Source organism: Fusarium solani (assembly GCF_023522795.1).
Source record: "Fusarium solani strain SB1 chromosome Unknown bctg00000000, whole genome shotgun sequence".
Lineage (NCBI taxonomy): Eukaryota > Fungi > Ascomycota > Sordariomycetes > Hypocreales > Nectriaceae > Fusarium > Fusarium solani.
This window is the reverse complement of record NW_027072157.1, coordinates 5,642,034-5,654,571: the sequence shown is the minus strand read 5'-3', so window position 1 is coordinate 5,654,571 and position 12,538 is coordinate 5,642,034. Positions and strand designations below refer to the sequence as shown.

General features: G+C 50.6%; 6 protein-coding genes across 6 annotated transcripts; 4 read left to right on the top strand and 2 right to left on the bottom strand.

Annotated features, from left to right (window-relative positions):
* Positions 1 to 570: 570 nt before the first annotated feature.
* Positions 571 to 1,519, top strand: MRS44_001804 (uncharacterized protein; the record flags this gene model as incomplete). The annotated part of the gene is made up of 4 exons (XM_046280612.2): positions 571 to 670; positions 763 to 821; positions 869 to 963; positions 1,021 to 1,519. 4 exons carry the CDS (start codon positions 571 to 573, stop codon positions 1,517 to 1,519), a joined length of 753 nt encoding a protein of 250 aa, XP_046137917.2.
* Positions 1,520 to 1,738: 219 nt separating this feature from the next.
* Positions 1,739 to 2,962, bottom strand: MRS44_001803 (uncharacterized protein; the record flags this gene model as incomplete). The annotated part of the gene is made up of 1 exon (XM_046274803.2): positions 1,739 to 2,962. One exon carries the CDS (start codon positions 2,960 to 2,962, stop codon positions 1,739 to 1,741), a length of 1,224 nt encoding a protein of 407 aa, XP_046137918.2.
* A 638-nt stretch (positions 2,963 to 3,600) lies between these two features.
* Positions 3,601 to 4,896, top strand: MRS44_001802 (uncharacterized protein; the record flags this gene model as incomplete). The annotated part of the gene is made up of 1 exon (XM_046282549.2): positions 3,601 to 4,896. One exon carries the CDS (start codon positions 3,601 to 3,603, stop codon positions 4,894 to 4,896), a length of 1,296 nt encoding a protein of 431 aa, XP_046137919.1.
* A 544-nt stretch (positions 4,897 to 5,440) lies between these two features.
* MRS44_001801 (uncharacterized protein) lies at positions 5,441 to 7,285 on the top strand (the record flags this gene model as incomplete). Its single annotated transcript, XM_046278174.1, has 1 exon — positions 5,441 to 7,285. The coding sequence occupies one exon, from the start codon at positions 5,441 to 5,443 to the stop codon at positions 7,283 to 7,285; it is 1,845 nt and encodes a 614-aa protein (XP_046137920.1).
* Positions 7,286 to 7,571: 286 nt separating this feature from the next.
* Positions 7,572 to 9,451, bottom strand: MRS44_001800 (uncharacterized protein; the record flags this gene model as incomplete). The annotated part of the gene is made up of 4 exons (XM_065623827.1): positions 7,572 to 8,492; positions 8,536 to 8,730; positions 8,780 to 9,044; positions 9,219 to 9,451. The coding sequence occupies 4 exons, from the start codon at positions 9,449 to 9,451 to the stop codon at positions 7,572 to 7,574; spliced, it is 1,614 nt and encodes a 537-aa protein (XP_065480243.1).
* A 1,646-nt stretch (positions 9,452 to 11,097) lies between these two features.
* MRS44_001799 (uncharacterized protein) lies at positions 11,098 to 12,323 on the top strand (the record flags this gene model as incomplete). The annotated part of the gene is made up of 2 exons (XM_065623826.1): positions 11,098 to 11,291; positions 11,345 to 12,323. 2 exons carry the CDS (start codon positions 11,098 to 11,100, stop codon positions 12,321 to 12,323), a joined length of 1,173 nt encoding a protein of 390 aa, XP_065480242.1.
* Positions 12,324 to 12,538: the final 215 nt, after the last annotated feature.

Sequence of the window (12,538 nt, the reverse complement as noted above, 5' to 3'; positions counted from 1 at the left end):
TCCTTATTCGTGGTCATACCCGCTGTTCTTTTTTACTGTGGCTTATCTAACATTTTGAAATCCAAGACACTGTTTCATTTAAGAAGAACCTAGTATAATACGAACTAGACTATTCAACTTTGAATACAATCCTTGCAATAGGTCAATGAATAGTTCTTTGATTACCTAGCTTCTCATGGACGTCTCTGACCATCTCCTCTCTACCTCATCACAAGAAGGCAACTGACCAGAACGTTGTAGATCGCGACGGCTATCCAGCACGACTCCCAACTCTTGAGAGGGCACAGTTCTGTATTTGCTTCTATAGAAAGCTGGCCCCCGTGCAAGTTGCGTTTATGGAGGAAGGAAAGGATACCCACACTGCCTGGGATTATCGTCAGGTCGGGCTTGTCGTTCCTGCTGGACTCAAGAATCGGAGGAGGATCTGGCAAGCCTTGGAGGAGATGTTCCCAGACGACATGGAAGTGTATCATTCTCTCTATGATGCTGGTGATTTGGACTCTTAAGACTATTAATGGGACATAGCGTAATCTCTCTACCTCTTATCACCAAGACAATTAGAACGCAATCATGTGGACGCGCCTTGGCAACTGCCGTGTTATGGGCGCAGGTCAAACCAACTTGGAAGCAGTCACCCGGTGCGCGATATCTGTCAAGGGAACGATGGCAGGTGCGAACCGTCAACTTTCAATCATATCCTTTGCTCCTCTTTTCTTCCTGGGACATCAATCTTCAGCGATTAACCAGATACACATCATCCAGCATCGACTCTCGGCAACATCAACTCTCCACACCATCATCTTTCTCGCATCACTATCACAGTACAATACCCTCGTCACATTTTTGACGTCTACTAACAACAATTCAGATGTCTGTCTACGATCGCGATGGTCTTGCCGCTCTCGCCGCTATCGCCTCCCAAGCACATGCGCGAATCGACAGTTTTGCACGCCAATACCTCGAGTTGCATCCAAACTAGGAGAAACTGCCAGCGCGTCAATCCAAATCGATCTTATCCAGCTTCATGGACCTGGTTCACCGAGGCTGGGACGGAAAAACCCTGGGCCACCCTCCTACTCTTGCCTACCACAACCCAGTAGAGAAGGCCGCTGTCATTGGTGTCTTTTCTTCCCGTCATCCGGACAAGGATGTGCGCGGCAAAGAGGCTCTACTCGGGATCCAGTCCTTTGACCCCCAGCGACACAGGATCTACTGGGCGTGGATGAACGATCAGGGCACATACCAACCGCAATCAACTGTCGAATTTGGTGATGGGCATACCCTGGCAACGGTGCGCAAAGCTGCGGCGGCGGCCTACGACAAGGCCGAGCACGAAACAGTCCGGCAACACAACATCAATGTGCTCTTTTATCTGGCTAGACGAGAGTTGCTGGTCGCTGAGGACAAACTTGATCCAATGGACTATGGCTCCCCGCTTGTGACGGAGATCTATGTATCGTGGATGCTCTCGTTGGGTCAGGACTTTTTAACGCACATCACGGCAAGGTCCAGTGAGTAACTTGGGTGATTGTTTTTCCTTGTTCAAGGCGAGGCTGTGTTGGGTTTTGGCATCGAGGGCTATTCACGGGATGGATATGGCACACTTTGGGCAGGCTTCAAAGGAGTTGATAGGTATCTTGAACAACACAGAATAGAGACCATTGGCCTTCAAGTATCTCAGCCTTGGACGGTCTTAAACAAGTAACCGTTCTGTTATCGATCAAAACAATCAACGTGATCAGAACATGGCCGGGAAAAGAAACCGGTCAAAATCAGAGTAATCCAGACTTGACAAGTCCCCTGCTAAACTATTCAGCCACCTCATGTCGTCCATCTGCTGCGGCGGCAACTCGGCCTGCGCCTCTTGAAGCGGAGCGACAGGGAAGAGCTTGAGTATATCGTTGAGGTCCGAGGCGCACTTTTCCTTGCGCTTCTGATGCATAAGTATGAGGAGCGACGCCGTGTTGAGCGCTTCCCTCGTCGCATCCGTGTTGTAGACTGTCGCCACATTGCTGAGACACTGCATTGCGTCTTTGAGCTGGGATATTGAGGAGACGGTGTCGATGGCTAAGAGGACGCAGACGACCTGGAATGGAACGTTAGCCATGTGGTGCCATGGCGAGCGGGCGTCGAGAATGGTTTGAGCGGCTTCTATGCCTTTGGCGGTGATGGAGAGGATCTGATCGAGCATGGTGCCTGTGAAGGAGGTGTTCATGGATTGTAATCGGCGACAGAGACATAGCGTGAGGTTGCATTGGGCGAGGATCGACGGAGGGACTGAGTGAACCCGGCTCAATACAGCTGTTAGAGATGATTCCAGATCAGACGCCGCCGGCGCCTTTTGAGGATCAAGGTCTGCCGACAGAGGGAGCAGCTCCATCAGCTCAACCGTAAAGTCGCCTGGCCTCACAGACGGCATCTCCATGGTCGCGTTGCAGAGCGCCACTCTTGATCGTCCCATGTCGTATGAGATCCAGATGTTGAGGTGCTGCGCGACGGCGAGTAACCTCCTTCGAAGTTCTGCGTCGACTTCGGGCGCTGGTGATGGGAGGACGGATTCGTCTGAGGGGTCCCAGTGTAGACCAGCTGCTTCGGCGAGGTGCATGAGGGTGCAGCTAGCCATCCAAGCTGTGTGGGGGGTTCCCACTGCGCGGAGGTACACGACGCGGAGGATCCACGCTGTGACGTCGATCGCGGAGGGGATGTCGGACATTGTCTGCTCGAGTAGGAAGCGTGCTGACTCTACCAGGTCGAGCTCCACGGGCATGGGCTCTACTTGGGAGTGTAGACAGCCGAGAGCAGCCATGCCGCAAAGCACGGCATCATAGGACTGACCTTCGCCGACGGTCCATCTGCTCTCAATATGTTGCTGTATATCCTGACGGTCGATGAAGCCATAGATTGTGTCCACCTTTTCATAGTAGACGGCCGCCAAGCTCTGCATGTCCGCCTGGGATAGCATGTCGGTGATTGGCCGACAAACGGGAGGAACCCCCGTCTTCCGGGCCCCGAGAAAGGCATTCCAAGCGAACGTGTGCATCCGAGGTGCATTCTTGGGATCCAACCTCAGAGCCAACCTCCGCAAGAACGCGGCCCCCGAGTTTGCCTCTAGCGACCGGAGATGATTAGGTGACGAGGTTGTGTGCGGACTACGCAAAGGCTGAACCTCTTGAGCCGGCGAAGACTGTACTGGATCGTGACTCTGCTCTGTCCTCCTCTTCCTAGGCCCTTTGTATACGCACTCATACTCGAAACGTACACAGGCGGCACACGGCTGAGCACCATCGCACTTGCGTTTGAGATCCCTACACGTTTCGCACGCGAGCTTTGAGCGTTTCCGACCCTGCAGTGGAGGCATTGTCTTTTTCGTTCGGTAGTTGGAGAAAAGTTGAAGTGACGTTTGCTTGGGGGGCTGGGTTGCTGACCAAGGACGGGTATGTCGGGAATAACGGGTATCACGGGAATAGAGGCGTCATCGGCAGAAACGGGATAGACGCCCCGAGGCCAAGAATGACGAAGGGCGTGGGTGACTTATAAGAAGAGGGGAAGCCAATCCGATCTTTGCCTATTTGTTGGTTAATTGATACAATATCATTCACCATGAGACGTCAAGAAAAGGAACCATCATCTGGCGATGACCTCTCCACAGACCTCGAGCAGTCACCCCGAGAAACAACCCCAACTCCCGATCCCAATCCTCCTCCCGACGGAGGCTTTAAAGCATGGCTACACGCAGGGCTTTTACATATCGTCTTCTTCAACACATGGGGTGTCGCAAACGGCTACGGCATCTTTCAGCAATACTACTCCCAGACACTTAATGAATCTGCGTCATCCATCTCGTGGATTGGCGGTCTACAGATCTTCCTGCTATTCTCAGTCGGAGTCATTACGGGCCGTTTAACCGATGCTGGCTACTTTCGTCCCATCTTTGCCTTTGGCGTGTTTCTGCAGGTGCTGGCCCTGTTCATGACCTCGCTTTGTACCACGTACTGGCAGATCTTCCTGGCGCAGTCTGTATGTCTTGGCCTGGGAAACGGTTGCACATTTTGTCCGGCTCTGGCTATTCTATCTCAATATTTCAAAAAGTACCGAGCCTTTGCTGTCGGTCTCGCTGCCGCTGGCGCTGCAGTCGGCGGCCTTGTCTACCCCGTCCTGATCAACTGGCTCATATTTTACGACAATGTCGGGTTTCCCTGGACTCTACGAACCATGGGTTTTGTAATGCTCGCAACATATATACCCTGTCTTATCTGGTTCGAACCTCGCCTGCCACCTCGCAGAAGTGGACCATGGATTGACAAGTCGGCTTTTACTGAGTTGCCCTTTATCTTCTTCTCCATGAGCATGTTTTTCAACTTTTGGGGACTTTACTTTGCATTCTTCTACCTTGGAACATATGCCCGCGATCAGGTTGGCATCTCGGAGCCTATCTATCTGCTGATGATTCTTAACGGCGTTGGCATCTTTGGGCGTATTGCGCCCAGTCTTATTGCCGACAAGTGGACTGGAATGCTCAACGCACTCATTCCGTTAAGCTTCTGCTCAAGTTTACTGGTGTACTGCTGGGCCGCAGTAAAATCCATCGACGGACTGTACGTATTTGCAGTCATATACGGCTTCGTCGCCGCCGCTCTACAAGCCCTCTTCCCAGCTGTGGCCACAACCATGACGCCGGATCCGAGCAGAACAGGAACGCGAGTGGGAATGATTCTAGGGATTGTTAGTTTTGCGAATCTCACTGGTCCCGCTATCTGTGGTGCAATCATCAACAAGTCGAATGGGAGGTATCTAGAGGCTGAGATGTTTGCTGCCTCTTCCATTCTTCTCGGCGCTTTTATGGCCCTGGCGGCGAGGATTTCAAAGACGGGCTTCGTGTTGAAAGTAAAAGTTTAAAAGTTGATTCATAAAAGCAAATAGACTCGAATTATTGTATAAAGAATCCAATGTTATTTGCATTCTTCTCCCTGTTACGAACTATCACGGTGGTCTGGAAAAGAGGCCTCGTCGTTATGACAGACAGTGAGGCAACTCTAGTCCCTCACGCCCATCAAGCGCTGGCTTGGACTGGTAAAGAGTCATATTGAACTTTGGTCTGTGGCTGCATGCGATTACTATTTTAGTCGTCAGTTGACGTCAGCGTAAGCGCAACATGTTTCTTCACTGGGGTCAATTATCTCGTATCCACCCCTGCAATCACCAAGCTTTGGGCTAACAAGGCAACAGAATATTCGGCTGACTTCAAGTCCAATCTATAGAGATGTAGCTATTTGTAGGATACCCAGGTTCCTCTTAGTCCCTGTTATCAGTGGGTATAAGTATTACCTGCAGGTGTTGGACCTCGGAGCACAGCACGCCCTATTGCCACGTCCACGTCCAAGCGAGTGAAAGGAAGTTCTATTAAATTCAACGCGAGACCAACGTCTCTTCGCATCCCAGCATGGCTTGGTCCAAAAGCGAAATCGCGTGCATGGTGCTCGCAAGCCCCATCATCGGTCCCATTTATGTCGTTTGTTGGATTGTCATGAGATCCAAGGATCTTGTAGAGGCGACTTTAACTTACCTCTTCTATTCGGCCTGGGGAGACCTCATTCACTTCGCCAACATAACCTGGATCCGATTTGGCCCTCAGAAACAAATTAGAAATGAGATACTTCGAAAGCAAAACGCGGCGGTCTTCGCGCCTCTATTCCCGGGCGAGACAAGATTATTGAAGCTATTCCCTCGCCAACATTGGCCAGACTCGGGTATACACTGCGGGGTAGTCTCAGTACCGAGACGAGAGATCCAGTACGAAGTCCTTTCGTATGACTCCGGTGACAAGGAGTTGTGTCGCGCTATTAAGGTTGACGGCCATCATGTCATGGTCACAGATCATCTCTACATGGCCTTGCGACACCTTCGAACCAACGACACACGCAACCTATGGATCGAAGACTTGTCCACTGATGGACCTAATAGGACAAGAAAAGGCAATGAACAAGATAGGGAGTCTATCCTCAGAGAGGCCTTCCAAGTCGTTATTTGGCTCGGCGCCGCGCCGAGGAAACTAAAACGCCTTATCCCCCTGTTCGACGAGTCACCCAGCGTCGCTCTCGAAGACGACTCGGGATCTACGGCACACATCTTTTCAGAGCTACTCTTGCGCCCTTGGTGGAGCCGTCTATGGTCGGTTCAAGAACTCGCCTTGCCACCAAAAGTTATCGTTCAGTGCGGCCGACATCGCATCCCTTGGGCCAACTTTGCCCAAACGATCGAGCTGTCGTACATCGATTCCAATCACTCGACTGAAACTTCCCGCGCGAGGGCCATGGCTCTTGCACGTACCAAGTACCAGTCAGAAATCACTTACGAATACGGGCTTTTGAGCCTGGCGTGGGAATTTCGCAACAGCTGGGTGGACGACAATCGAGATAAGCTCTATGCTTTGCTGGGGCTACTACCTCAGGAGGAGCAAATTATCAACGTCGACTATTCAAAGAATGTTGATCAAGTGTATATGGAATTTGTTCGGGCTTGGATCAATCATTACGGGAGTCTGTTGATCCTTAACCTGACCCAGCGACAACAGAGAGGACAACACTCTACATGGTATCCAAGATGGTCTGAACCCTTCGGAGACTACCCTCAGTTCTTCTGCGGCTCTACTTTCAGTCCACACTCTCATAATTTCTGGGAAGGAAAATTCTCTGCTGATGGAGGCCGCCGCGCTCCTAACTGCGTTCATCCCAAGAATGGACGCTTGCTGCGGCTGCAAGGGTTTTCTCATGACACCATCGCTGCGGTGGCACCATCTACGTATGAGCCTCAAGGTGGAACTCATGCAGACTGGGAGGAGTGTAGAAGGTCGTGGTGGGAGTTTACTAAAACTTGGTCACCAGATGACCGAGAAGAAATCAGTCAAGAGTTCTGGCTTGCTATAACGGCCGGTCTGGTTGATTCAGAGTCTGGCACCATTAACTATGAATCAGTCCAGCGGGCAACTTGTGAACAACGGCGGCTCTTTATCACGCAGAACGGTCAACTTGGCGTTGGACCAAGTGTGGTGGCTCCAGGAGATAGGGTTTGCGTCGTCTTTGGATCACCAGTCCCTTTTGTACTTTCCGAGTGCACAACCTGCAACGACGATACAGGCGGCAACCAGGTTTTAGATCCCATTTCGTCTCGGACATGGCGATATTTGGGCGATGCATACGTGCATAGCATTATGCACTATGCGGGAGATGTCGACGATGATGTTAAGACGGGAAGGCTATATGTTGAAGATTTCTTCTTGTGTGGATAATGAGCAGACTTGGAGCACGGATATTTACATGTCAATTTAGAGGTTCGACTATCATAATCACAAGGCCTAATGAATAATAATGAGCAACGTCTCGCTATGCAATGCTCTTGCCTCAATCTAACCATACGAATGAGCGCTGTTTCTTGTGCAACTTGAAGGCGTTGGTAACTGGGTAACTGCTAGACCCATCATATATCATACAGGCTTCTGCAGTGTTATCAACGAGTTTTCAAAGCGCGGACGGTACTTCAACGACCGTATCATATTCTAATTGGAATACAGCTTCTCACTTGGCCGGATGCATCCTCGACTGCAACATATCGTCCAATACTTTCCCAATAGCCAGAACCTTCTCCTCATCCAAGTTGCGTCCAACCAGTTGAACACCGATAGGGAGTTCCTTCTCAGCCATATCTTTCTTATTCTCCTCCCATATCTTGGCATTCCATTCATCCATCTCGTTCCTCGGCGCGTGATCCCAAGTCGCCTTGCAGTCTTCCGCTTTGACCTTGCCAGCGGGAATCACCAAAGCAGTGTAGTCGACAAAGTTCCACACTTTAGTGTATCCCACCCACCTCGTCGCTCGGTGAGGAACTGCCGGGTGTGGCATTGGGGGCATGAGGAGCACGTCGATAGGTTTTCCGGTTCGAGGAGAGAGGATGCTATTCCACTTTTCGAGGTATGCCTGCTGCAGGGCTCGCTTCCGCTTGTTGAGCTGCCAGTATTCAAAGACCGAGATAGGTTTGCCGCGGTTGATCAGCTTGTTGACATGGGGGATGAAGGGCTCTCCACCTGCTTCCACCTCTCGGCGGATGTCCTCTCCTCCATCGACAGTGTAAAAGAGATCCATAACTTCGATACACTCTGCGTGAAGCTTGTCGTTCCATTCTATCACCTCGTGACCCTCTGCAGTCAAGGCAGCTACAGTTTCTTCAAGGACTCGTGAAATAGGCGGATGAGGCTTTACGACACCATCATCGTACAAGACGCCAATGGTTAACTTTCGCTGCGATGCGTTTTCGTAGACATCCTGTCGCCATGGAATTGGCGTGCATCGGCTATCTTTAGTCCAAGGCTCCTGATTGATTGTTTCTTTCATCATATGATGGATAGATGAGAGTGAGCGAGCAAGAGGGCCGATGGACGAGGGTACATGCTCCTGGCCTTCAGTAGAAACCGGTACTCCGGTGTAAGGGAGGCGAGAACTCTATACCTTTTTAGTCAAGCTTCATCAACGAGAACTCACTTACACTTGGCTTGAACCCATAAAGCCCCATCATATGAGCAGGAATACGAATGCTACCGCCGATATCGGTTCCGAGCCCTATCATGCTTCCATGCATGTAAAGCAGAGCGGACTCGCCGCCTGTAGAGCCTCCAGGCGTGTATCCAGGCATCATGGGGTTAGTCGTCAAGCCCCAGAGCGGGTTCTCAGTCTCACACCACTACAGGGGGTCAGCAGTGTTGCTGAAGCCAGCATTCCCTTCAACTTACCATGATACTTTGTGGAAGATTGGTCTTGGCGAGTATGATGGCACCGAGTTGCTTCAACATGCTGACTAGTATGGCATCTTCAGAAGCAGGTTTAAGGGCTCGGCTGGTATAGCCCAGTGTCGTGTCATGACCTTTGACGTTAAATTGGTCTTTAAGAGTAACCGGGACGCCGTGTAAAGGTCCCACTGTCTTGCCTTCTTTGGCATAAAATTCATCGAGCTTCTTTGCCTGTTCCAAGGCTTCTTGGAACAAAACTTCGGTGAGGCTGGATAATGTTAGTACTCTTCCAGGTGGTTACTACAACATTGCTTGCCAATTTGTCTACTATCTTGTTAGCCAGACATCCTTTCTATCGCAAGCCATCCTACCATCTTGTGTGCTTCAATTGCCCTAACATCAGTCAGCGCCAATGCCTTATCCTCACACCTGGGAAGCATACCGTGCAATGTAGGCGCTTGTGACAGCCTCACTCGTAACCTCACCACGGGCAATCTTGCCAGTCAGGGTCGCTGCATCGCTGATATCCGTGATCGAGTGAAATCCATTCTGCCCATTCACGGCGTGCTCAGGATTGGATCCCTTCAAAGGCGCTTGCGTTTCCGCTGCCGAAATGGCCTCGGATTGCTGCAGTCGCTTCTCAGCGACAATCGTTTTCCAATCGCGTGTCGACATGGTAATAAACAAGTTAATGAATTCTAGAAGGCAACAGTTATTTGTCGCAGACTTGGGTGCTAGCGGAGAATCTGTGAAGATGTTAAAGATTGAATCGGCACAAGTACATGCCAGCCCGAAGGTTTTGCTTTCAATCGGCGTATCGAAACCGAGTTAACCCCGCTCAGTTGGTTCCTCTTATCTTACTTCGGTCATTTGTCTCCTACATCGGCTTGCTTGGCCGACAAAGATGGGGGATCTAGCCAAGAGTGGGGGACAACGGTTGGAGTCGGGATTTGAGATGAAACTCCTATATCTTTCTACCAGTCCCCCGGGTTCCAGATGGAGGTGAAGTTACCTGATTCATGGACTTCAAGCTTCATTAGTGCGTTTCCATTATGTTGGAGTTAGAGGCATATCCTCAAGCAGATCCGCTCCGGCTCAAAGGGACCATCTAACTGGACAGGCTTGTCGGCTGCGTACAAAAAAATTAGATACACGGGAAGACCTTTTCGACTTGAGCGGACCAATACTTTCAGACCAGAATTCGATAAAGACCCATTATTTGACAAACCTTCCCCATCCCCATTATCATTAACAAGCGTTCGCAGCGAAGATGGGGTTGTTGGACCAATCGAGGGTGGGGGTCAATGTTGCGATATCTAGAGTTCTAGACAAAGCGAAGGGCATTTTCAACCGCTTGGCTAATAAAAGGTAGCAAATGGCAAACTCAGAAGCTGAGAAGAGCCACGGCTAGGTGTGTCGAAATCAGTGGTCCATGCCTACCCCTTATGCACATGCTCATTACGACCCTTGTGCCAGGGATCAGGGACACTCAGGCATAAACACGGGAGCATCCATGAAGCCATCCAGACAGTCTCCCAAGCACATACGACCATACCCACTGGAAAATACGGGATCCCGTCCGCTCTCCCATAGTCAAGCCAGTGAGGGGCGGATTAGTAGTTGAGTCGGTGACGATCAGCGAATCCCCGCTGTTGTATGTTTTTCTTTTTTGTCTTTTGCTCTTATTTTCTTTCAGAGTCTTTGGTTTAATGTATTCTACTCCAAATGATTTGGGTACTAATTGGTTAAAGAATAGCCTTGAGCTATTGACCCGGAAGGTGGACCTAAAGCCACTGAGCGATCTGGTACGTTTCCAAGAGTTCAAGATGAGCTAATCACTCATGAACAGGCGATGGATGGGTGATATATCCGCCATATCCTAATGCGCCGCGTATAATCCGAAGTTATCTCAGCCACAAAACGCGCAGCGGAAGGGCTGACAACAAGGGTTGTTGAGTCACCTCTCTGAACCCATGACATTCCCTGTAAGCTTCGGAGGAATGTTGTAAACGCAAGTAGCAATGAAGCTGTAATTCATGAGCTGTCCATAATGTCATTGGCTCTCTCTGCCGCGTGGCTTGGTGGGAATTTCCCCTTTACGTCTAGCTGGGCGCCGTCTTACACCGTGACGAAGCCGATTATCCGACAATGTCACCTCACCGGCTTCACTATTATTGGCGTCTTTGCCCACTTCACTCGACCAGACGCATAGTTCTAATCGCAATTCGGGTTCTCTTTCTACGTTGATCTTCAATTTTACCTTGATTCTAGACAGCAATACATACACATATACCCCCCATCCCTGAAACACACCACACGGCATGGCTCCCCTCAGAGTCCTCATATGTGGCGGTGGCTGCGCCGGACCAGCTCTAGCCTTTTGGCTCGCTCGTGACGGCCATCATGTCACCGTCGTGGAGAGATTTCCCGCACTCAGAGCAACAGGCGCACAAATCGACCTTCGCGAACAAGGCATCGAGGTCGTCAAACGCATGGGTCTCCTTGATGCCGTCCGGTCAAAGCTAGTGGATGAAGCTGGTGTGTCATTCGTTGACTCGAATGGCAAAGTCATCGGGACAATCATGGCCAACAAGTCGGGAAGGGCGCTCAGTCTCTGACATCCGAGTACGAGATTATGCGAGGGGATCTTGTTCGGTTATTGTACGATGAAACGAAGGACAACGTCAACTACATGTTCAACAAGACTGTTGAGAGTTTCGAGCAGGATGAGAAGCAAGTTCTTGCCCACTTCTCCGATGGCACATCCGACACTTTCGATCTCTTGGTTGGAGCTGATGGCCAAGGGTCAAGAATCCGGAAAGCAATTCACCCGGAAGTCTCAGATCCTTACCGTCACCTGGGCCTTCACATGGCTTACTACTTCATCCCGCGTGAGGAGGCAGACAACAACATCCGCAGGACATATCTTGCTGCTGGTGGCCGAATGATTATGCGCAGAAGTCATAACCCCACGGAAACCCAGGTCTACTTCGTTCTCAAAGACGACACTCCTGAAACAGCCAGTATACACAGGGCATCGGTTGAGCAACAAAAAGAGTTCTGGGCACAAAAGTTTCGAGGTTGCGGCTGGCAGTCGGAGCGGTTTCTCGAGGGTATGAAGACGACAGACACCTTTTACAGCCAAGAGGTGGTTCAAGTCTGTGTCGACACATGGCACAAAGGCCGGGTGGTACTATTGGGAGATGCAGCACATTGTCCATCGCCCTTCAGCGGCATGGGAACAACTGGCAGCTTTGTCGGAGCATACGTGCTGGCGGGTGAACTGAGCCGAAACCCCGACGACCTATCTTTGGCCTTGACAAACTACGACAAAACACTGCGCCCATTCGTCAATGAGATCCAGAATGTGAACGCAACTGCTATCCGGATGACGATTCCCGACTCGCACTGGGGCGTTGCTATTATTCACTGGGTGGCCTGGTTGGTTTGTCTTCTTCGTATTCCTGCATTATTCTCGAGGTTTTCGAGCGAAGAGAAGGGCGGCTGGCCATTGCCAGACTATCCAGAGCTCAAATACAGCCATTAGGAGCAGGACTCATAAGTCAGGTTACATCATGTGCTTTCAGATGGCGATTGGGTATAGTATGGACACTCCACTTATTACAGGACAGCTTAAAGGAGGAACCCTGGGGGTTCGTTCAGGAACGGCGTTTTTGTGCAATTCGAATTTCTTGTTAGATCATCTAGTTGTTGTAATATGACTATCTCTTCGCTCAGTTATTGCATTAAGGGCTGGGCTTT